Source organism: Myotis daubentonii, chromosome 1, assembly GCF_963259705.1.
Source record: "Myotis daubentonii chromosome 1, mMyoDau2.1, whole genome shotgun sequence".
In the NCBI taxonomy this organism is placed as follows: domain Eukaryota; kingdom Metazoa; phylum Chordata; class Mammalia; order Chiroptera; family Vespertilionidae; genus Myotis; species Myotis daubentonii.
In genome coordinates, this window is record NC_081840.1 from 100,878,094 (window position 1) to 100,902,957 (window position 24,864).

The 24,864-nt window shown below is 38.2% G+C and overlaps 1 protein-coding gene and 1 pseudogene across 4 annotated transcripts in view; both read right to left on the minus strand.

Annotated features, from left to right (window-relative positions):
• Positions 1 to 346: 346 nt before the first annotated feature.
• On the minus strand, positions 347 to 5,371 carry LOC132243049 (dual specificity protein phosphatase 5-like; annotated as a pseudogene).
• A 5,518-nt stretch (positions 5,372 to 10,889) lies between these two features.
• The window catches only part of KIF5B (kinesin family member 5B), an 83,292-nt gene continuing 69,317 nt past the window's right edge, over positions 10,890 to 24,864 (minus strand). For 3 of the 4 annotated variants that reach the window (XM_059712635.1, XM_059712623.1, XM_059712641.1), the window contains 3 exons: positions 21,027 to 21,243; positions 19,846 to 19,993; positions 10,890 to 16,636 (listed from right to left, as the gene is read on the minus strand). In XM_059712635.1, coding sequence (XP_059568618.1) covers positions 19,866 to 19,993; positions 21,027 to 21,243 — 345 coding nt within the window. In that variant the 3' untranslated portion in view covers positions 10,890 to 16,636; positions 19,846 to 19,865. The remainder of the gene's footprint in view (positions 16,637 to 19,845; positions 19,994 to 21,026; positions 21,244 to 24,864) is intronic. The other variant, XR_009454775.1, reaches the window with a different exon arrangement.

Genomic DNA, 24,864 nt, shown 5'->3' on the forward strand with positions numbered 1-24,864 from the left:
GATTTTTGGTTTATAGTCTAAGGAACTCTCTTCAAAATGACATAAGAGTTGCTTTGAATAGAGGTGTAACAAGAAAGGTTCAAGTAAAGTGTGTCCCAGAATTCACGCAAGAAGTAATTTTGATAGAAAACATAAGTTTATAATTAAAAATTGTAAATTCTTATTGATTCATAAAGTATACAGTATAGGGTTATGTATGGAATAGCATATCGGGTAAATGGCCTCCACAGCTTTGCTGGCACATACGCACTCTTTTGTTATTGCCTGAGTAGCCGCATTTTCTTTTTTTTTTTTATATATATATATTTTATTGATTTTTTTTTTTTTTTACAAAGAGGAAGGGAAAGGGATAGAGAGTTAGAAACATCGATGAGAGAGAAACATCGATCAACTGCCTCCTGCACACCCCCCACTGGGGATGTGCCCACAACCAAGGTACATGCCCTTGACTGGAATTGAACTCGGGACCCTTGAGTCCACAGGCTGACGCTCTATCCACTGAGCCAAACCTGTTAGGGCAGCATTTTCAAAGAAGAATGGTCTGATGATGCCTCCAGCCCAAAATCCGCACCAAACAGTGACACGTTGTGGATGCATTTATTTCTCAACAATCACTCCTGGATTTTGTGAACCCCAAATGTGACAATTTTATCAATTAACCAAGCCATCAAGATGAAAATGAGCCTCATCAAAATTCAGCCACATTTATGCAAAACGGTCATGGAAAATTTCAACAAAAGAGTGATATGTGACAGCAAAGCTGTGGAGGCCATTTACCCGATATGCTATTCCATACATAACCCTATACTATATACTTTATGAATCAATAAAAATTTTACAATTTTTAATTATAAGCCTGTGTTTTCTATCAAAATTACTTCTTGCGTGAATTTTGGGGCACCTTTGTGAGTAAGTCATGCCAAAGTCCAAAGTCAGGGAAGAACCCACAGTGAAAAGGCAACTCAGAAGTGTCAACATCTCGCTTTTTCAACAAACTGCGTCTGTGGGACCCAAGATGGAATCTCAGAAAGATATGAGGGAAACTGTGCTTCCTTCAGAATGAATTGGCTTCTTAACTGCCTTTTTTCCCGGTCTAGCAGCTGCTTTCTCCCATGTTGCTGCAGGTGTTTGTTGCCTTACGCTTGAAATGAAAAGGTGAATTTTGAGGTGCCAGGACTGGACACTCCTGAGAAGGCAGGGGGGTCTGGAAGTACAGTAGTCAGCACAAGCTGTGCTCTAATAATGGCTTGGCCTTCCTTTGTTCCCGAGAACCTATCCCCAAGGTCAGTCTAAAGTTTGTTTGCAAGCCTGGTGACCCCTTGCTGTCCTACTGGGGCAGCGGGATGAGGGGGGTCTTCAGTATTGCACGGGTATGAAATGTCCACCAGTTTAAAAAACAAAATCACAGTTGTTCTTGGGGCTGGGTGGTTCCCCTATCCAGTTTTATCAGGATGTGGCTTTGGCCATGGGACTCCTGCTGAGCTCTGAGATCCTCCTGTGGGTGGGCACTGGCGCCAGCACCGTGGTAGGGAATGTGTAGTAGGAACCCTGCACATCAGGGCTCAGTGTCTGCAAATGGGCTGTGAAGCAAGAGCTAGCTGCCTCTCCTTGGCAGGAGGGAGACTGGGGAGTGGGTGTGGAAGGCAGGATCTCAGATTCATACTGCAGGAGCTAACCCATGAAGCCAAAGTTGGGCAACACTGCACTCCTGCTCTGCTTGATGTAATCGAAGGCGTCTTTCAGGTGAAACTGCCTGGTCTTCATGAGGTAAGCCATGCAGATGGTGGCTGAACAGGAGATCCCAGCCTCACAGTGGACCAGGACCTTGACTCCTGTTTCCCTGACACAGTCAATGAAGTCTATTGCTGCTTGAAAGTGGGAGCTAATGTCAGCCTTGTGGCTGTCTTCCAGGGGATCCATTTGTAGTGTAGGGGGCTCTTGCAGGCCTCGGAGGTTCCCCAAGAGACACTCAGCAGGGTTGTGATGGGCAGGTTGGCGAGGGACTCCCATTTGGATGCATAGTAGCCACTTCCAAGGTAGAGGAATGGAAGGATTTCAACTGGGCCGCCCTGGTCATAAGCTGGCCTGTAACTGATGCTGAGTACTGGTTTCCCACACTGGCTGATAAGGGCTCTCTCGGTCTCAATCTTCTCTTCTGAGATGGGTTCTATGTCCATGCAACAATGAGGATATTCTGAGTAGAAAGTCTCATACCCGCCTTTGAGGAAGCAAACCTGGGGCGGGCAGGCAGGCCAGCAGCGAGGTGAGCAGGCTGTGCGTGGCACTCTCCTTGCTCAGCTTCTGCCAGTGGCGCTGCCCATCGCAGCCCCACTGAGCTGAGGTTGACATTGAGCGAGCCACGCAAGCTGGAGGCAGCGAACGCCAGGTAGGGCCGGCAGTCCAGCACCACGCAGCCCGCGTAGCTCCTTGGGAGCATCTTGTGAAGCCGGCTCCCATCAGATGACATGACCTTCATGTGGCCGCCCAGCCGCCCCTCGCTGCACAGGTGCCCACAGCCAGGGTGGCTTGGCGAGATACAGGAGGGCGGAAGGCCCTCAGGGCTTCCCCAGCCAACTGAGCCCAGAATCAGAGCCAGAGCGGTAGGTCAACTTTTATTTCCCGCCCAGAACGCTGGGTGCCTGGCCACTGGCCGCCCCAGGAACCGGGCCTATATTGTTTTGATTACTATGGCCTTGTAGTATAGCTTGATATCAGATAGGGTGAGTCCTCCACTTTGTTCTTCTTTTTCAAGATCACTGTTGCTATTTCAGGGACTTTTGTGGTTCCATATAAAAAAAAATTTTTTTTGCAAGGAAATTATCTTTACTCCTGCAGGAGGGTGCTGCAGGCACATGGTCTGGGAGCACACACACCTCCATATACATTTTTGAAATATTCGTTTTAGTTCTGTGAAATATGCCTTTGGTATCTTGATAGGAATTGCATTGAATTTGGAGGTTGCTTTGGGTACTTTGGACATTTTAATTATGTTAATTAACTCTTCCTATCCATGAACACAGTTTGTTTCCACTTATTTGTATCTTCTTCAGTTTCTTTCTTCAGTATCTTGTAATTTTCCAAGTACAAGTCTTACATTCTTAGTTAAATTTATTCCTAGATATTTTATTCTTTTTGAAGCAATTGCAAATGGGGTTGTTGTGTTTTTTGTTTTCTTTTGTTTTTTGGTTGTTTTTTTTTTTTTTTTTTAGTTTCCCTTTCTGACAATTCATTATTGGTGTATAAAAATGCAACTGATTTTTGGATACTTATTTGTATCCCGTTATTTTACTGAATTCATTTAGCAGTTCAGTTGTAATTACTGAATTCATCTATTAGTTCTAGTTTTTTAGTGGAATCTTCAGGGTTCTCTATATATAATATCATGTAATCTGTGAATAGTGACAGATTTATTTCCTCCTTTACAAATTGGATGCCTTTATTTCTTTTTCTTGTCTGATTGCTGTGGCTAGGACTTCCAGTACTATGTTGAATAAGAATGGTGAACACGGACACCTTTTTTGTTCTTGATCTTAAGAAGAACACTTGTAGTTTTGGCCCATTGAGTATGATATTGACTGTGGGTTTGTCATATATGGCCTTTATTACATTGAGGTATGTTCCCTCTATTCCCACTTTGCTAAGAGGTTTTATCACAAATGGGTGTGGGATTTTATCAAATGATTTTTCTGCATCTGTTGATATGGTCATGTGGGTTTTATCCTTCATTTTGTTTTTTTGTGTGGTGTATCACATTTATTGTTTTGCAGATATTGTAACAACCTTGCATTTCCAGAGTAAATCCCACTTGAGCATGGTGTATGACATTTTCATTGTATTGCTGGATTCAGTTTGCTAATATTGTGTTGAGGATTTTAACATCTATGTTCATCAGGGATACTGGCCTATAATTTTTCTTTCTTTATTGTGTCTTTATCAGGTTTTGGAATTAGGATAATGTTGGACTTATAAAATGAGCTTGGGAGTCTTCCCTCCTCTTGAATATTTTGGAATAGTTTGAGGATAGGAGTTAGTTCTTCTTTGAATGCTTGGTAAAATTTACCTGTAAAGCCATCTGGTCCAGGGCTTTTGTTTGTTGGGAGCTTTTTCATTACTGCTTCAATTTCACTAGTTGTAATCTGTCTATTCATATTCTCTGATTCTTCCAGTCTGTTTTCAAATATTGTGTTTTTAGGAATTTATCAATTTTCCTCATATTGTTCAATTTTTTGCCATATTGTTGTTCATAATATTTTCTTATAATCTTTTGTATTTCTGTGGTGTCAGTTCTTACTAATTTTAATTCTTTGGAGCAACTCTCTTTAATTCTTCATACATCTGGTTAAAGGTAAGTCTTGTTTATCGTATCAAAGAACCAGCTCTTGGTTTCATTGACTTTTTGTATTGTTTTTTAGATTCTATTTCCTTTATTTCTGCTCTGAGCTTTATCATTTCCTTCCTTATATAAACTCTAGGTTGTTTTTTTGTTTTTGATTTTTCCTTTTTCTAGTTCCTTTAAGTGTAAAGTTAGGTTATTTGGGCTTTTTCTTTATTCTTGAGATTGGCCTGCAATGCTATGAATTCCCCCCTTAGGACTGTTCTCCCTGTGTTCCACAGATTTGGGGTTGTTGTGTTCTCATTTTCATTTGTTTCAAGGTCTCTTTGATTTCTTCTTTGATCTCATTGTTAACCCATTCATTGTTTAATAACATGTTATTTTGCCTACATGTCTTTGTGTGTTTTTCAGGTTTTTTTTCTTGTGATTGATTTCACGTTTCATAGCATTAAGGTCAGAGAATATGCTTCATATGATTTCAAACTTCTTAAATTTATTGAGATGTGTTTTGTGTCCTAACATGTAGACTATCCTAGAAAATGTACCATGTGCACTTGAAAAGAATATATATTCTGCTGCTTTGGGGTGGAATGCTCTGATGATATCAATTAAATCTATTTGATCCAGAGTGTCATTTAAGGCCACCATCTCCTTATAGATTTTCTGTCTGAAAGATCTACTCATTGATGTCAATGTGGTGTTAAATTCTCCTACTTTATATTGTCAATCTGTCCCATTATGTCCATCAAGATTTGCTTTATATATTTAGGTGCTCCTATGTTGAGTGAGGAAATATTTACAAGGGTTATGTCCTCGTGTCGAATTGCTCCCTTTATCGTTTTCTAGTGTCCTTCTTGTCTCCTACTATAGCCATGGTTTTAAAGTCTATTTTGTCAGATACAAGTATTGCTACCCCAGCCTTTTTTCCTTTCCATTTGTATGAAATATCTTTTTCCATCCCTTTACTTTTATTCTGTATCTTTCAATCTGAGATGGAGCTCTTGAAGACAATATATATATATATATATATATATATATATATATATATATATACACACATATATATACACACACATATATATATATATATACACACATACATATACACACACACATATATATACACACACACACACATACATACACACATATACATACATACATATATGGGTCTTGTTTTCCTATCCATTCAGTTACCTTATGTCTTTTGTTTGCAGCATTTAAGCTATTTATATTTAAGGTGATTACTTATAGGTATATGTTTTCAACATGCTTTCATTCATTTTAGAGAGAGGAAGGGAAAAGGAGAGAGGGATAGAAACATCAATGACAAGAATTATTGATTGGCTGCCTCCGGCATGCCCGCAACTGGGGATCAAGCCCACAACCTGGGCACGTGTTCCAACCAGAAATCAAACCATGACCTCCTGGTTCATGGGTCAATGCTCAAGCACTGAGGTACACCAGCTGTACCACTTTTATTTTTTCAATTATCTAACTCTGTTTCTTCTCTCCTCCTCCTTCTTCTTAAAGCAAACCCTTTAACATGTAATACTGGTATGGTCGTAACAAACTCCGCTAGCTTTTTCTTGTTTGAGGAGCTGATTATTTCTCCTTCAATTTTAAATGATAGCCTTGCTGGGTGAAGTATCCTTGCTTTTTATCACTTTGAATATTTCATGCCAATTTCTTCTGGCCTGAAATGCTTCTATTGAGAAATTAGTTGAGTCTTATAGGAGCTAACTTGTAGATAACTAGCTGCCTTTCTCTTGGGGCTTTTAAGATTCTTTCCATTAAGTCTTTGCTATTTTAATTATGATGTGTCTAGTGTGGGCTGCTTTGGGTCTATCTTGTTTGGAACTCTCTATGCCTCCTGGACATGTGTGTATTTTTCCTTAACTAGGTTAGGGATGTTTTCAGCCATTATTTCTCAAACAGGTTCCTTACTCTTTCTCTTCTTCTGGTAACCCTGTGATGTGGATGTTGTCCAAAAGGCCCATTAAACTATCTCTTTTTTTTCTTCTGGTCTTATTGGGTGTTTTTCTCAACTTTGACTTCCAAATCACTGATTCCATACTCCCCTTCATCTTACCTGTTTATTCCTGCCAGTGGTTTTTTGTTGTTGTTGTGGTGGTTAATCATCACCTGAGGATATTTTTCACAGTGATTTGTAGAAAGCAAGAGGGAGGGAGGGAGGGGGAGAGAGAAAAAACATCAATGAGAGACACAGCAATTTGTTGCCTCTACACGTGCCCGGCTGAGGCTGGGGATTGAACTAGCAACCCAGGTAGGTGTCCCTGACTGGGAATCGAACCCATGACCCTTCAGTGCATGGGCCAATGCTTCAACCACTGAGCCACATCAACCAGTCTGCCAGTGTAGTCTTTATTTCAAAGATTGCATTCTTAATTTCTGACTGGCCCTTCTTTATGGCTTCTATGTCCTTTTTCATTCTGTTGAACATCCTTATCATCATTACTTTGAACTCTATATCTGATAAATTGCTTGCCTCCATTTCATTTAGCTCTTCTTCTGGAGAATCCTTTGTTTTTCAATTAGGGCATGTTGGTGTCCCCATTTTGGCTGCCTCTTTGTTTGTTTCTATGTATTAGATCTGCTTTCTTCTGGCTCATAGGTCAACGCTCAAGTATTGGACCACTTTTATTTTTTTAACTATGTAACTCTCTGTTACATAGTAAATCTTGGTAGAGTGACCTTATGCAGTAGTTATTCTTGTGGGACTCAGTGGCACAGCCATTATGCTCACCTGACTGGGTACTTTATGAATGTTTCTTGAGCACATTATGTGGATCCTCCTTTGTAATTGAGTCTCGATTTCTATTGGCCCATTCATGTGTGGGATTGACCCTCAGGTTGGCTAACAGTGAGGCTCAACCAACACAGCATGCAAGCTGCTGATCACATGAAACAAAATTCGCTTCAGCAGGGTTTGGTTTTGGCCTAGATTTCCCTGTGGATATGCTGCTTGTGAACCTTATTGGATCCTGCTAAATTGTCTGAAGTTGGCCACTGCTTGTATTTGTTCTGGGTCTTTTTGGAGCAACTCCATTGCAGAGCTTTATCAGACACTGCCTGTGTCTGGCCCTGGGCAACCTGTTTGGAGTAATCTGCAATGTGCAGCTTGTGGATCCCTCTGCTGGGCCTGGGTGCATGTGGAAAGGACCAAGCTGCACACCATGGTCAGCTTTTACCAGCACCATGGGCCGTCAACAAAAGTCTCAAGCACCTAGAAGTCTGCCTGACTGCAGGTTCCTATTAGGCTTAATTACTGAAAGAGCCTATACCTGTACTCCTCAACCATTGAGCCACACTGGCCAGGGTGCATTGTTTTCTATTTCCCCTGATTTGTGACCTTTTATCTCTTCTAGTTTTTCATGACCATGAAACGTTCAGGCATTTTGTACAATGTCCCTCTATTTGGTTTGTTTGTTCTCATGATTAGACCGAGATTATGGGTTTGGGGGAAGAATACAGTGGTGAAATGCCCTCATCACATAGTTTGGGTACAAGACATCCACATTTATTACTGGTGATATTAACCTCGATCACTTGGTTGAGAACAAAGTGGTGACATTAACTTTGATCACTTGGTTAAGTGCAAGGTTCAGTACTGGTTCTGTAATAAGGCAGGGTTGATGGTAGATACAGCTGTTGTAAAACTAGGTTTGCTGATAGCAATGGAGATAAAATTTTAGCTCCTGTAGCAATAAAAGCCAGATGGACACCATGATCACAATGTGCATCAGGACTGGAATGGCAGCTAAGGAGACTGAACCAAGTTACGGCTATGGCTAATAGAACACAGCACATTTCAGGGAACATAGACAGGAAGCCAAATATGATGCTATTTAGCATTCATCATCAGAATATCAGTGATGAAAGACAAAGATGTTAAGGGGAATTACCCTGATTTATTTTCATTATTACTTTAAAAGTGTTTTTATTAATTTTTAGAAGGGGAGGAAGAGGGATAGAAACATCAGTGAGAGCAACATCACCAATTGGCTGCCTCCTTCACAATGCTTACTAGGGATCGAGCCTGCAACCCAGGCACGTGCCCTGACGGTGAATCTAACTGGTAACTTCTTGGCTCCTTGGTTGACAGTCAACCGCTGAGCCACATTGGCTGGGCAAGTTGCCCTAATTTAAAAAGTCATGACCCCGTGCTGTAACCCAAGTCAGTTTTTCAACTCAGAGCACACCAAATGAAGAGGTTGGTTACCCAGGAGGAAGTTCCTTGCAAAAGAGCAAGTACAGACTAAAACATTCACCCATCCTGTGCCCAAAGTAATTATGGCCTTTTACATTGAAGGGGACTAACAAAATAATCTGGGGGAGGGCCATTGGACATGGGGTCTAAGGCAATATTGATACCCCAAGACCTGAAGTATCATCATGAGGGGAGGATGTGGAGATATTGTAAACAGAGTGTTGGCCAAGTTATAAATGTATGTAATAAGTGGTCACATTAAAGTGCATATGCTCTGTGGACCCATCTGGTGTCATTTCTGTCTCTGTATGTATAACCAGAATTGGCATGCTTAATAACTGTCATGACTCCACACATACATCTTTAGCCTGTGGGATACAGGTTATCAAGAGGCCACACAGAAGCCTCTACAACTGCTATACTGTCCTTTCTCACACTGCCAGCAAAGAGTAAATGTGCTTATCACATGACAAGAGGAACAAAAGCAATTCACATGTAGCAGACAACACATGTATAATTTTGGCCCAGAGCCATGTTAACTCTGTCATAATAGTGTGAAGAAATCTGGCTATCTGGTCATCCCACAGAACACTACATTGACATGGTTGAAATTACTGAGCCAGAAGCACATTGGAGGTCCTGGTAATGTTAGCAGAGTGGGAAGTAAACCTTAAGATTCTATTTAAACTTAAGAAAAAAAAAATGACTTGGAGGTTCATAAAGTAACCAAATCAAGGGAGAAAATGCACAACTAACTGGTGACCATTGGAAGATGATGAAGCAACTATTTTGAAATTCACAAATAAAGAGAAAGAATCAAGCATTTATCCAATTTTTCCTCTATAAGCTACACCATCAAGTAGCCAAATAGTGGATGAGGGCAATGAAGGAATGATAGAACTGAAATACTGCCATTCTTCAGCCTTTAATAAATTGATGGATTAGGCATTCTGTAACATCAATAGTGGCTAATAATTCAATGAGACAGTTAGATATTATGTACCACCTGATGGAAGAATACCACCACCTATGAGGTAATACTGGCCTCCTCCAACAAAACAAAATCATGAATGATTAAATCTGATTCCAAAGGCAAATTTACAAGAAATACCATAAGGAAGAGGAGTATGTTAAACGATATCAAAGGTATGAAATCAACAAATCTGGTAAACTCTGCAGGACAAATAACCTTGTTTTCTTCATAAATTAATTTCAAGGCAAAAAGTAAAAAATTGATGGAGGGGAACTATAATGTTAGATCCAATATTTTAAATTGGATCATGATTCAAACACTGTTCACAAAAAATTATTTAGAAAAATTATTTTTTGTGATAATAGTATTTCACTGTTTTAAGAAATACATATTTATTTATAAACTAGAGGCCCAGTGAACAAAATTCATGTGGGTGGGTGAAGATGTCCCTCAGCCCAGCCTGCACCCTCTCCAATCCGGGACCCCTTGAAGGATGTCCGACTGCCAGTTGGACCGGACCTAAACCGGCAGTTGGACATCCCTCTCACAAGGACTACTGGCTCCTAATCGCTCCCCTGCCTGGTTGCCCCCAACTGCACACACACTCCCCCCTCCCCAGCCTGGTCGCTTTACTGTCTCCCCCCCCCCCCCCCCCCCCCCCGCTGACCTGGTCGCTCCTCACAGCTCCCCTGCCAGCTTGGTCCTCCCACGCAACCTGCTGTTCAGTCATTTGGTCGTCCCTCACTAACCCCCTCACTAACTCCCCTGCCAGCCTGGTTGGAGGCAGCCACCTTGTGAGGGTTAATTTGCATATTACCTCTTTATTATATAGGATAAAAGCATATGATATCTGGGATTGGTTCAAAATAATATGGGGTGTGTGCACAAGAGTGGGGTTAAAAATGAAACAAGATTGGCCATGAGTTGATAATTGTTGAAACTGAGTGATAGGTACTTGGAGCTTCATTATTTATTGTCCACTTTCATATATGGTTAAAAATTTCCATAGTAAATAATTTTAAAAGATAAAAAAAGTCCTAATCACTGCTAGAATTTAGGAAGTTTTAAAGTTTTCTCCAGCTAGATATGAATGAGCATTGAAGAATGACTTTAGTGCTTCTGATGTTAATAAGTCAGGTTCAGATGAACAGAATAAACTACAATAAAGTAATATAATGAGACTGTCCATTCATTTCTAGCTCTCCAGCATACTTATTTAATGCTTGCTGTCCAAAGAATATGCAATGCATTAGGAAGCAAAATATACCAGTGTGACATATTAGTCATTATTCTGTCAAGACTGAAGGCCAAACTCAACCTAATACTTCATCAAGTAAGTTTTAAAGAAGTCATTACATTTCAAAAAAATTTTCCTCTTTATTTAAACATAAAACACATTTACTGCATGCAGGTTAAAAAAAAAAAAAAAGGAAAATTATATGGCATCTTCCCAAATCAATTATCTTCAAATATATCTTCAAACACTGAGAATAAACCAATATATTCCACAGGTAAACTTGGACTCTTCTATCGCCTTGTGTCAAATTGAGTTATGCACAGTAGTTTTCTTAAGTTAGGCAAATAATTTAATTGCTTATCATGAATAAATATTACTTTTACTTTACTGAGTTACTCTTCTGAACCATTTATCAATACCATTCAGAGGAACGTTAATATATTCAGAACGAAACACTGAAAATTGAAGTGTCAATGTTTTAGATGATCAGAAACTTTCATTTATAAGAGTAAACACTATGTCTAATAACCTATAGCAAAAAGAGTTCACTGAAAACAAATTTATGAAATTCTCTGTACACTGCTGTGAAAGTTTGAAATTATAAATAAAAAATTCAGGTATTTTTAAAAACCTAACATTGTATATTCTGAACCACATGCTAGCTACAATTCAGTTACACAGCTCCAATACCCGTGATTCATGTAACAAGAATGAAATTCCCATATTCAGACAAAGAGGAAAAAAATTCTGCTTCATTGATGAATATTGCCAAAGAAGCAAATTTTCATTTGAAAACAAAATAAAGTTAACTGCATTACTTTAATCTTGCTGCAATGTTTCATGTCAATTTTTGGAGTGTTTCTTCTGATCAATCCTAAAAGGAACACAATCATTTTAAAGGATGCAGACTACAACAGCAAAAATTTTTTACTATTAAAAAAATAAATTTACCTTTTAAATCAAAATTATATAAAAGTGGAAATTACAATAGTTAAGGAAATAGAAAAATAAGCCAATTATGATCTGAGTTTTCTGACTATGATCCAAATTTATTACAAATATCTATATATAAAACTTGTTCAGAAAGTAAATTCTGCCAGCCAGATCCTAACACAGAACTTCCCAAGTTTCTCTGCTGACTGAAACCATTATATCCCCATTCTAGGCAAATTTCTGCTAAAACAGTTGGGAGTCACCACCTCATTGATGAAGCAAATATTGAAATCTCCTTCCCTGTTACTTTTATAGCTCCCTAAAATAAACTGTTGACTTAGTTTTATCAACTTAGGAAAGGGTGGCAAAACAGGTACATTTAGTACTAATTTTAAAATTATGGGATAAAACCAACAAAATAATTTGAGGTTAGTGACTTGCAGACAATTTACTATTTCCAGGGTAAGATATAAATTATAGTGTATGAATTAGTGAAGGAGATTAAAAGTACTTCAAGAACTTGAGACCAAAAATTACCTAAATATTTATAAACTTACCATATATTTATCTGGTTCTTCCACTTTTTTTCTAAACTTCCAGTCTATAAACTTAAATCAGCCAATACAGTAGATAATATAAAATTTAATTATATATCTCAATTCATTTCAGTATATTAAGTGGACAAATTAATATTTGTTCAATTCTTATATTAACTACTAAGCTCACTGAAATGAAGCAGGGTGTTCATCTCCCCCTCCTCCAATTTTCCCTATGACATTCATTAGTCTGTTCCTTGTTTACATGCCTCTGGTTTATTTTATTCATCAGTTTATTATGTTCATTAAATTCCACATATAAGTGAGATCATATGGTACTTGTCTTTCTCTGACTGGCTTTTTCTACTTAGCATAATCATCTTCAGGTTCCTCCATGCTGTCTCAAACAGTAATACAGATGTTGTTTTTTATTTATTTATTTTTACAACTGTATAGTATTGCACTGTGTAAATGTACCACAGCTTTTTTTCAACTGGTCTACTGATGGGCACCTGGGCTGTTGTCAATTGCGCTGCTATGAACATAAGGGCACACATATTCTTTTTGACTGGTGCTTTGGGATTCGTAGTATACTCCTAGAATCACTGGGTCAAACGGTAGCTCCATTTTTAACTTTAGGAAACTGCACAGTTTTTAATAGTGGCTGCACCAGTCTTCATTCCCACCAGCAGTGTTCTGGGGTTCATTTTCCTCCACATCCTCACCAGCTCTTGTTACTGACTTGATGGTAGCCATTCTGGCAGGTGTGAGAAGCTACATCTTTGTAGTTTTAATTTGCATCTCTCATTAGTGGCACTGTTCATTGATTCATGTTTGGTGGCCAGCTGTGTGGCCACTTTGGAGAAGTTTCTTAGGTCCTTGGCCCGGTTTTTAATTGGACTGTTTTCTTTTTTAAGTTGTATGAGTTCCTTATATATTTTGGAAATTAACCCCTTATCAGATGTATCAATAGCAAATATGTTCTCCCATACAGTGGGATCCCTTTTCATTTTTTTGATGGTTTCTTTTACTGCACAGCTTTTTATTTTGATGTAGTCCCATTTGTTTATTTTCTTGTTTCCCTTGCCCTAGGAGATGTATTGGCAAATGTATTGCTATGAGAGATGTTAGAGGTTTTGCTGCCAGTGGTTTCTTCTAGGATTTTTATGATTTCACGACTTACATTTAAGTTCTTTATGCATTTTGAGTTTATTCTTGTGTGTAGTGTAAGTTGGTGGTCTAGTTTCATTTTTTTGAATGTACCTGTCCAATTTTACCAGCACTGTTTATTGAAGAGACTGTTGTTACTCCAGTGTATACTCTTGCTCCCTTTGTCAAGTATTATTTGAGTGTAAAGGCTTGGTCAATTTCTGAGTTCTTTGTTTTCCAATTATCTATATGCCTATTCTTGTGTAAGTAGAAGGCTCTTTTGACTATGGTGGCTTTGTAGTATAACTTGATATCTGGTATTATGATACCTCCAAATTTGTTCTTTCTCAAGACTGCTGTGGCTATTCAGGGTTCCGTATAAATTTCTGGAGTGCTTGTTCTAGATCTGTGAAATATGCTGTTGATATTTTTACAGAGATTGCATTGAATTTATAGATTGCTTAGGATAGTATGGACATTTCAATTCTACCAATCTATGAACAGTATACTTTTACATTTGTTTCTATCTTCTTATCTCTTTTTTCAAAAGCTGTAGTTTACCAAATATATGCCTTTTACCTCCTTGGTAAAATTTATTCTTAAGTACCTTAATTTTTTTTGTTGCAATGGTAAGAGGGTTTTTTTTTCTTTTTTAAAGTTTCTCTTTCTGAGAGTTCATTATTGGTGTATAAAGAAATGCCATGGATTTCTGGGTGTTAATTTTGTATCCTGCTACATTGCCAAATTTATCCATTAAATCGAGTTTTTTGTTGGAGTCATTAGGGTTTTCTATTAACAATATCCTAACATCCGTGAATAATGAGTTTTACTTCCTGCTTTCCAATTTGGATGGCTTTTAATTATTTCTTACTGTGTGACTGCTTTGGCTAAGACTTCCAGTTCTATGTTGAGAAAGAGTGGTGAAAGCAGACATCCCTGTCTTGTTTTTGTTCTTAAGGGAAATTTTAATTTTTGCCCACTGAGTATGATGTTCGTTGTAGGATTGTTATATATGGCCTTTATTATGTTGAGGTATGATCCTTCTATTCCCACTTTGCTGATAATTTTTATAAAAAATGTGTTGGGTTTTGTGGAATGCTTTTTTGCATCTAATTCTATGATCATGTGATTCTCGTCTATCAATTCATGTAATACTAGAGGTCCAGTGCATGAAATTAGTGCACAGATGGGGGGGGGGGGGGGTCCTTAGGCCTGGCCAGTGATCAGGACCCATCTGTGGGGCGATAGGAGACCCCCACCTTGGCTGGCCTGGGCCTGTGGGCAGCTCCTGCGTGGAGCATCTGTCCCCTGGTGGTCAGTGCACATCATAGTGACTGGTCATTCCACATGTCATTTTGCCATTCAGTTGATTTGCATATTAGGCTTTTATTATATAGGATAGCACATTGATGGATTTGTGAATACTATACCAGCATTGCATCCCTTGAATAAGTCTCACTTGATCATGGTGTATGGTCTTTTTAATATATTGCTGGATCTGATTTGCTAATATTTTGTTGAGGGTTTTAGCATCTTTTCATCAAGGATATCAACTAATTTTCTTTGTAGTGTCTTTATCTGGGATAATTCCAAAGTCTCATAAGAAAGCTCTTGGAAGTATTATGTTGTCCCAAAGCTCCCTTAAATTACCCTTTTTATTTATTTTTTTCTAATTGCTACTCTGGATATTTTTTCCACCTTGTCTCTAATTTGCCTATTTGGTTCTCAGTTTCTTCCCAGGTATTCCTTCTTCTAGCTACGTCACTGTTCATTTCAAATTGAGTCTTATTCATGGCTTCTACATACTTTTTCATGCTTATGAATTTCCTGCTGAGTTCCTTATAGTTCTCATTAAGTTGCTTGAAGTTTTAATTTGTGAGCCCCATCAAAGTCAGTGGGATAGCTGTCAGGGGCACAGGTTCAGGCTCGCTGGGTAGCATCAGGCTATTACCTTGACCTCTGTATCTGATAAATTGCCTCCACTTCATTTAGTTCCTTGTGTTGATTCCTCCTTTTCTTGGGGATTATTTCTTTGTCTCCCCAATTAGTAGGTCCAGTCTTCTAGTGCACCAGATCAGGCATGTTAGGTCACAGCAGCAGGTCCACCAGAGGCACAGCAAGGTTGGGTCTTCCAGGGGCGCCAGGTAGTAATGACAGTGTGGCCTGGTGCAAGGATGTAAGGATGGTTGTCCAAGGGGCACTAGGTCAGGCATGCTGGGTCGTGATGGCCAGCTGGTGCATCCAGGAGAGTCAGATCATGGTGGTGGGGCCAGGTGAGCCCCATCAAAGTCAGTGGGATAGTTGTAAGGGGCTCAGGTTCAGGCTTGCTGGGTAGCATCAGGCTTGTACATCCTGGGATGCTGGGCTGCAACTGTGGGGCCACACGCACTTGTCTGTGGCCTCAGGGTGTTGGGCCATGGCCGATCCCCAGACTCTGTGGATTCTCCAAAATCTGAAGCAGGAAATGTTCATTCCATCAAGCTATGTTGATTATAGAATTGAAAAAAAGGCAAATATAATTCCATCTCCAAACTCTTTTGAAAACTGGTATTTGTTTTTGATATTGTAAAATATTTCTATTCAAGAAAATTCAGCAACAGGAATTTCATGAAATAACAATTAAGTAGCCTTACTCAGTCTCAAATGACTACTAAGACAGTTTTATGGTTTCAGTGCTCAAACAGTAGTTTTTAGAAGCAAACATCAGAAAAGATACAAATAAATTTGACTCTGAAATCATTTGTAGTATTGACCTGATATATTGTGTGGGCATGTAGTGTTGTAAGTGGTAAAATTTAAGAAGTTTAATCTAAATGTGTTTACATTTTCCCCTAAAATAAGGAAGATACTTTAATAAGAAAAAAAAGAAAAGTAACAGCAGCTAAGTAATTTGAGATTAAAACCACACATAAAGAAACAAGTACAAAAAGCATAATCTTATGATACAGTTAGATTGGCACAGTGAAGACTAAATGCAAGACACAAAAGACAAATTGTGTAATAAATAGGGCCACAGTTGTAAACTGTCATTTTTCCCTCTTAAGAAGCCAAAATTGCACTCTAAGTTTTGTTGGGAAGCAGCAGAGTTTACAAGAAAAGTAGGCAGAAAACAGCTGTACAGGCCAGGTATAATTTATACATTTAAAATTGCTGTAATTCTATAATTCCCAGGGGTAAATTTTATAGTTACTGAATGACTCTGCTTGATATTATGTCTTCTTCATACTTCAATTACTCACAACACCTGAAAATGGGAGAAAACAAAAGAAATATTTCATTCGCATAAAACTTGTGTTTGAGATAAGCATGAAAGAAACAAAGTAGATAAAATATACGAATAGTTTAAAAACACTTTGGCCAATAGCTATGACCACATTCCACAACATTTTTAAAAAATGGCAACTTTAAATGATTTGATTTCTTCTCTTTTATTTCAAAAGTAGAGCTACTTACGAGCAGTACAATGTTTAAAAAAGAGGTCACCCCAGCCTTCATTTGTTTTTATTCTTCCTAAGAGAGCTATGCGTGAGCTGATGCATGAATTACATATTTTTTAAAAAGAAGATGGAAAGGTGTAGACAGTGTTAGTGACCTTCTTAAGCTAAGGACCTTTAACAAGAAATGTTATATACATGGAAGATATTAAAAAAAAAAAAAAGAAGAGAAGGACAGGGATACGGTCATATATGACCTATGTGTTTAAAAGAAAAACTCAACTTTCAAAGTATTATATAAGGTAGAAGACCAGCCATATAAAATTGAGTAGTAAAGGTATCAGTAATATTAATACATTGCCATTAATTCCCTAAAATAAATCCAGTGTTTTAAAATGTTTTTCTTGATAATTAAAACATTAAAAAATTTCTCTACAAAAGTTTTTAATTTCCCAGTCATTTATCACTTAAGTAAATCCTATGTGCCTCAATCATGGTTTAAGAGTTAAAAAAAAAAAAAAAAAAAAAAAGTAAGAACTATTATTTTTAGACCAACAATGAGACAAGCCTGTAAACTTTATACTTTTATATTTACTTCACATTAGCTATCTCACTCATGTGTTAAACTGCCTTATTAGCACTTTACTTTCAAGCTAAAACCTAGCTATATTTAACAAAGGCCATCGTCTATCTTCTCTGCTAAGGAGATAAGAGTTCAAAGTTTACATATGAATTTTGATCTGAGCACAGTATCAAAAAAAGGATGAACTTTCATCTATATTTGTGCTTTAAAAGGCTCCTTGCCTACCTCCCACTTCTAGAAAAGTATCTGTAGGTAATTACACTTTAACTTGTATAATTCTTAAGAACGACTTCCATTTTACTAATAAAGGAGCTCAAATATAGCAGGACCTTAAATAATATTTTTTCAACACTGTTTCATTATAATGTTGCTAAGATGCTATATGAACTTAACTCTTGTTGTGTTTTTTAAAATATGTTTTTATTGATTTTTAGAGAGGCAGGGAGAGAGGTAGAAACATTGATGAGAGAGAAACATAGATCACGTGCCTCCTGCATGGCAATTTTTAAAGCAGGCAATCACTCTTTAGTCAGGGGCACTGAACTCTTTTCCCTTACATTATCAAACTAATAAGTGACAACAACCAAAACAGCAATAGCCATCTGGTGTGAATGAATCAAAATTATACCTATTTTTTTTTTATCAGATTGGCAAAAAATAGATTTTTTGGTGTGCCAAAGAATTTTAGTAATTAGTTTAATGTGTGCCATGGGATGAAAGAGGTTGAAAATCACTGGTCTAGAGAATTTTAAAAAATTGAGGTGTCTGAATATAGATTGGTGTTAGATAATATTAAAAATATTTTTAGTTGCTAGATGATTAATAATATTTTGGTGATAATATTGTGGCTATGAAGAAAAATGTTATGATTTAAAGATACATTAACAGGTCATGAATGCATAATTTATTTTATGTTAACAAATTTTAAAAGGAGTCAAAATGAGAAAGAAATTATTTAAAAAGTAACTTGAAGTTCATGTAAGTTGAAAAGTCAGGATTCAAACTCAGAACTTCAACATCCAAGCTCTTTTCACTATCTTAAAAATCCTATACGGTGTGGACAAAAAATTATGTTAAATTTTAATGTGAATCCTCCAGAATATTGCTTAATTCTCCATTCAAATTGAGAACCAATGTTACATAAAATGTGAAAGTATAAACAAGATTAAAATAAAGATTTTAATATTCGTCAGAAACAAGTTAAGCCTAATAATTATCTAGTACTTTTAGTTTCCAAAACAACTACGCATCCAGGACTTCCTAAAGAATTAAAATCTGAGTTCCCTCCAAATGATGAAATATCAAGCAGCTATTAACTAATCAAGTTGTAGGAAAAAAAAGTTCAGAATATATTACTAAGATAAAGAAGCAGGTTACAAAGTAGCATATGTAGAACAGGAATAGTATGTTATTAAATATTCATCAACAATTTAAACCTTTTAATTTAAAGCTCTAGAAAGATAAACACAATATACTGGGTGGTATCTCAAGAGATGTTTATCTTTCTACTTTGTAATAGTCTTTAGTCCCCTACAAGTAACAAGTATTACTTACATAGTTAAAAAAAACCAAAAAAGTGTAAGAACTCACACATCTGTTTGAAAAATCGCTTTCAATAGGTAAATGGAAAAGGACACAGAAATAACTCATAAGAAAGTAAATACTAGTGGGCAATAAATATAGGAAAAAAATCCAACTTCATTAATCAACCAATGAAATGCTTATGTTGGTTTATCACATCAGAAGCTTAAAAATTATTAATACTCAATCCTGCAAAGATGCAACAAAATAGACAGTATCCTTGTCTAATATGCAACTTGGTATAATCTTTCAAGAGCCTTAAAAATGTTCACATTTTCTTAAAATTCTATTTTTGGGAATCTTCTGAAAATAATCTAAAAGATGAGGTGGTGTAAAAAAGATAATCATACTTTGAATTTCATATATAGAAATTTCAATTTTGGAAAAATTTCAAGTATGGAAAAAATTAACACACTTAAATTATATATCCAATAAAAGGAAACAGTTAATAGCAGTATCTTTTTCAAGTGATCCAGTGCTATGCTAGGAACACAAATTTGGCCTAGCTGGTATGGCTCAGTGGTTGAGTGTTGACCTATGAACCAGGAGACTGCGGTTTAATTCCCAGTCAAGGCACATGCCTGGGTTGTGGGCTTGGTCTTGGGGTGTGTGTGTGTGGGGGGGGGGGGGGGGGGGAAGGGGTGGGAGGAGCCGCCAGTATGCAGGAGGCAGCTAATCGATGTTTTAAGCTCACATCGATGTTTCTCTCCCTCTATTTCTTTCAAAATTAATAAAACATATAAAAATAAATAAATCATGAGAATAATGTGAGAATCTAAAAAAAATGTTTAACAATCAATGGTTGAACATTTCCATTTACAGTTATAATTCAAAAGCGAGATATAAACTACAAACCTGTAGGTAATGTGTCATGCTTATACTTGTTTGCCTCCTCCTCGTATTACCACAGGCTGGCTGTTCTGAGTAAATGCACCTCCTCCACGAATTGCACTTGGATGAGTTGGAGAAGCTGCTGGATGTTGCCCAGGACGAATAGGCTTAGCTAATACAAAAACCAAAAACTGGCTTTAGAATAAATCTTAAAACATGCCTGTAACTATTTTTTAGGTCTCTTGTCTTTCTTTACTTACCACAAATTCTTGTGTTTTGTTTTTCTCTTTTTTCCCCCCTCTCATTAAATTCCTCTCTCTCACTTTTCAGTTACATCATTTTCTCACATCAATTGTTATACTAAAGCATGAAATATTGCCAATGACTTTTCATTTTAGAGTATTTTTATTAAAGCTAGGGACAGTGAAACAAGGAAGGGCCTAGGACAGTGGTCGGCAAACTCATTAGTCAACAGAGCCAAATATCAACAGTACGATTGAAATTTCTTTTGAGAGCCAAATTTTTTAAACTTAAACTATATAGGTAGGTACATTGTTATTAACTTAATTAGGGTACTCCTAAGGCTTAGGAAGAGCCACAAGGGACCAAAGAGCCGCATGTGGCTCTTGAGCCGCAGTTTGCTGAACATGGGCCTAGGATAACAGGAGAAGAACTAGGTAGAGGTATGAGCCCAGGCTGGGCTGCTTTGGCTCACTAAGAAGTGAGAGGAAAGGGGGCCTTTGGGGGAAGGCTCAGGGAGTTTGCCTGGGATGAACTGCCTATTGCTGTCCTGGTTGTAAGCCTCATGGGGTCCCTTAGAGTTTAGGAGATGCATGTCTTTGGGGAAGGGGGAAGGTCACCCTGGGGATGAGGGTCACCCTAAAGTTTTCAGGAAGGAGAGCATACCCTGGAACCTGTATTTTAAGGGGTTTCAAAGGCTAGGCATTTAGGGTAGGTTTTAGGGGAGCATGACTTATTTTTTTGCCATTCCTTTTGCTTTAGTAACATTGCTCTATAGTTTATTTCCTACCTCTGACCATTCTTGCTTGCTTGTCTAGTTCTTATTTATCTTCTTGTTCTCTTTATGTGGTTATTACTCAACTCTATGCTGCTTTCCTAACAATGCCACTCTTTGGAAAGTTAGAAAATAAAAACAGACAAATACCACCACCACAGCACATAAAGTTTTTATGTGTTCTACTAACCAATTTGTGCAGAATGCCCTCTTCTGGCCATATTCTTTGACCTGACTGCTTCCTTTATACGATCTACTTCTTGTTGATAACGTTTGCGATCACGAGATGCATTTTCTTTGGCTTCTTTCAGTGCTGACTCCAGAGCTTTCACTCTCTCAGCTGTGGCTCTCAGTCGCTTTTCCAACTTAGGAAGTTCACAGCGAAGATCTGCATTATCACGTACCAACTAAAGGTACATAAATAAGATTAGGATTCTAGCTATAAGAAGATTAAGAAAATAAGCAGTTCAGGAGAACCAAGATGGCGGTGTAGGTAAATGCCAGTATTTGCCATCTCCCACAACCACATCACAATTATAACTAAAATACAGAACCATCATTCAGAACCACCTGATAGCTGGCTGAATGAAAGTCCTACAACTAGAGAAGTAAAGAAGAAAGCATGTTGAGACTGCTCGAGGGGCAGAGGCTAAGAACGGGTTGGTCCGACACCCATGTGTGCTGTTTTTTTTTTGTTGTTTTTTTTTTAACCCAAGGGGATACTGTCCCTGCGGGACCACCGTGAGGAGAAATGGGTCCCAGCCCCACACCAGACCCCAGTTCAAGGTCTCAGAGTTGGGAAAAGAAGTCCCCATAACTTCAGGTTGTAAAAACCACTAGGATTGTGGCTGAGGGACATGCAGACTGCTCGAGACCCATGTATCCCTCTTAAAGGGCCCAAGAGGAACATACTCGGACTTGCTTCCTCTGAGCTATAGTGTCAGAGGGCGTTGGGGGACCTAGACAAATACCTGGTTGACCTGGATTGTCTGGCATTGGGACAGGAACTTGGGGCCAGCTTTCTACCAGACAGAAGTGCTCATAGGGGTCACTGTTCCTATGCTGAAACTTACCCTGTCCCAGGGCTGACTGGCAAACATATCTGAGTCCCCATCAACCTAGAGCACACTATTTGCTCCACCCTATGATTCTGAGACCCCACCCCATCCAATTTGCAGCCCACCCAAGCTGTTTGCAGCAGCTTTTCAATATGAATGGCCTGTCCTGGCTCAGGCTTCAGACTTTGCTAAAATCTCTCAAACAAGCTACAGCTGGTGTCAGCGTGCCCAAAACTTATCAATAAAAGGTCCAAGACCTGGCACGAGCACCAGTCTGTCTTGCTTCACAGCTGGGCCTCACCTGGGCACTTCCAAGCCCAATACAAATAGCAGTCATCTGCAGATCTCTCTGTAGTTTCTGCCAGGTGGCACTGGGCAGTGGGTGACTTTGCATCTCCCAGGAGGCCCGAGAGCCAGTGCACCCAGTGGACAGCTTCAGACCATACTCTATACATCCATAAGTGACACACTCAAAGGGCAGACTCAGTGAGCACCATAGCCCTACTGAAGCAAGTCCTGCTCCACAGGGGTGTTTCCTGCACAGAAGCTCTTTCACTATAGTTGGTGCTGGTGCTCACAGCCAATTGGTCTGGAGGTCAATTCCTCCCAGTGATACCAACAGTACTCAATTACAAGACTGAGCACACAGTCCACACAGGAGTGCTCCTAGAGGGACCAGCCGGGCACTATGGGACACTTACTACACAAGGCCACTCTACTAACTCCAGGAGACATAACATAGCTGCTCTACCCAACATATATAGAAATAAACACAGGGAAGTAGCCAAAATGAGGAGACAAAGAATCATGTCACAAATGAAAGAAATGGAAGAAAGCAAACTACTGGACACAAAGTTCAAAATCACGGTTATAAAATTACTCAAGGATCTTCATGAGACCTTCCAGGGACTTAGTAAGACTTTCAAAGATATTAGTGAGAATGCCAAAAACATGGAAAAGGACCAGTCAGAAATTAAGCATACACTGCCTGAAATAAAGAATAATTTGAGGGATTCAACAGTAGAGCAGAGGATTCCAAGAATCAAATTTATGTTTTAGAATATGAGGAAGCAAAAAACACCTAATCAGAAGAGAATAAAAGAAAAAATCCAAAAAATATGAAGATAGTATAAGGGGCTTCTGGGACAACTTCAAGCATATCAAATTGTGGGGTGCCACAAGGAGAAGTGAGAGATCAAGATAATGAGAACCTATTTGAAGAAATAATGACAGAAAATTGTCCTACCTGGTGAAAGAAATAGACTTATAAGTCCAGGAAGCAAAGAGAATCCCAAACAAGGGGAACCCAAAGAGGACCACCCAAGACACATCACAATTAAAATGCCAAGGGCAAAAGACAATGAGAGAATCTTAAAAGAAGCAAGAGAAAAGCAGTTAGTTACCTATAAGGGAGCGCCCATAGGACTGTCAGCTGATTTCTCTACAGAAACTATGCAGGCTAGAAGGAGTGGCAAGAAATATTCAAAGTGATGAAAAGCAAGGACCTACAACCAAGATTACTCTACCCAGCAAAGCTATCATTTAGAACTGAAAGAGCTTCACTAACAAGAAAAAGCAAAAGGAGTTTATCACCACCAAACCAGTATTATATGAAATGTTGAAGGGTATTCTTTAAAAAGAAGAAGATAAAAAATATGAACAATAAAATGGCAATAAATACATACCTATCAACTATTGAATCTAAAAATGAAAATGAGTAAGAAACCTAATGAACAGCATAAACTGGTGAATAAAATAGAATCAGAGGCATGGAAATGATACAGACTGATGATTCTCAGAGGGAAAGGGGTGAGGGGGGCGGGAAGAGATTAAACAAAGATCTCATATGCATACATGCATTACCTTTGGACACAGACAATAGGATGGTGAAGACCTGGGGTTGGGTGGAGAAGGGCAATGGGGGGAAAAAGAGGGCTATTTGTAATACTCTCAACAATAAGGATTTAAAAAAAAGAAGAAAATATGCTGTTCATAATTTCTCTTTAGAAAAGAGAATTTTTTTAGAAATTTAATTTTAAGGTTTTCCAATTAGCTTAGCAACAAGCAAGAATTCATATATTCGTATATATCGTACACATATATTTCTCACAAAGATTTAATTTCACTTAAATTAGGGTGTGAGTGGATCGTTATTTCCTCCTGGGCAATAACAATAACTAGAACATACTGTTAGGTTTCTTTAGTAAGATACTCATCTGGTGGAAATGAATATAATTTTAGACCCACAAATACACACAACTTTAGCAAGTCCTTAATATTTTTGAAAGCAAAAAAGGCTAAAATTTCTTTAACCTTACTCTAGTGCAAACATCAAGTTTACAACAGCAAAGATATACAATTCAGTGTGCTAAGAAATAATTTAAGTAAATAAAGCATATATCAAACTATAATTAAAAATAAGAAATAGTAAGCAGTACTTTTGAAAAAGTATGAACTGGCCTGGCCGGTGTGGCTCAATGGTTGAGCATCAACCTGTGAACCAGGAGATAACGGTTCAATTCTCGGTCAGAGCACATGTCAGGGGTGTGGGCTTGATCTCGGGGGGGGGGGGGGGTGTGTGTGTGTGTGCAGGAGGCAGACAATCAATGATTCCCAGTCATCATTGATGTTCCTCTCTCCCCCCCCATCTCCCTTCCTCCTTGAAATCAATAAAAATATGTTTCTTTAAAGAAAATAGAACTGCCTCATGAACCAGGGGCATTAAATGTAAAAGAACCAAAAAAATTTGTTTCAGCTGCAAAGACTTATCTACCAGAGGTATTTTAATTACCTTGAATAAATTAAGAAAACTGACAGATTTGAAATCCCAAAAAGGTTTTCATTGGATTTTTGATAGAGGGCTGTTAAAAATATTAACTTCCCTATAAATTGTTAGCAATAATGGAATGGTTCCGAGTATGAACAATGAAAAAATTGCCACTTCTCAATTCTTGCAACTATCACAAAATA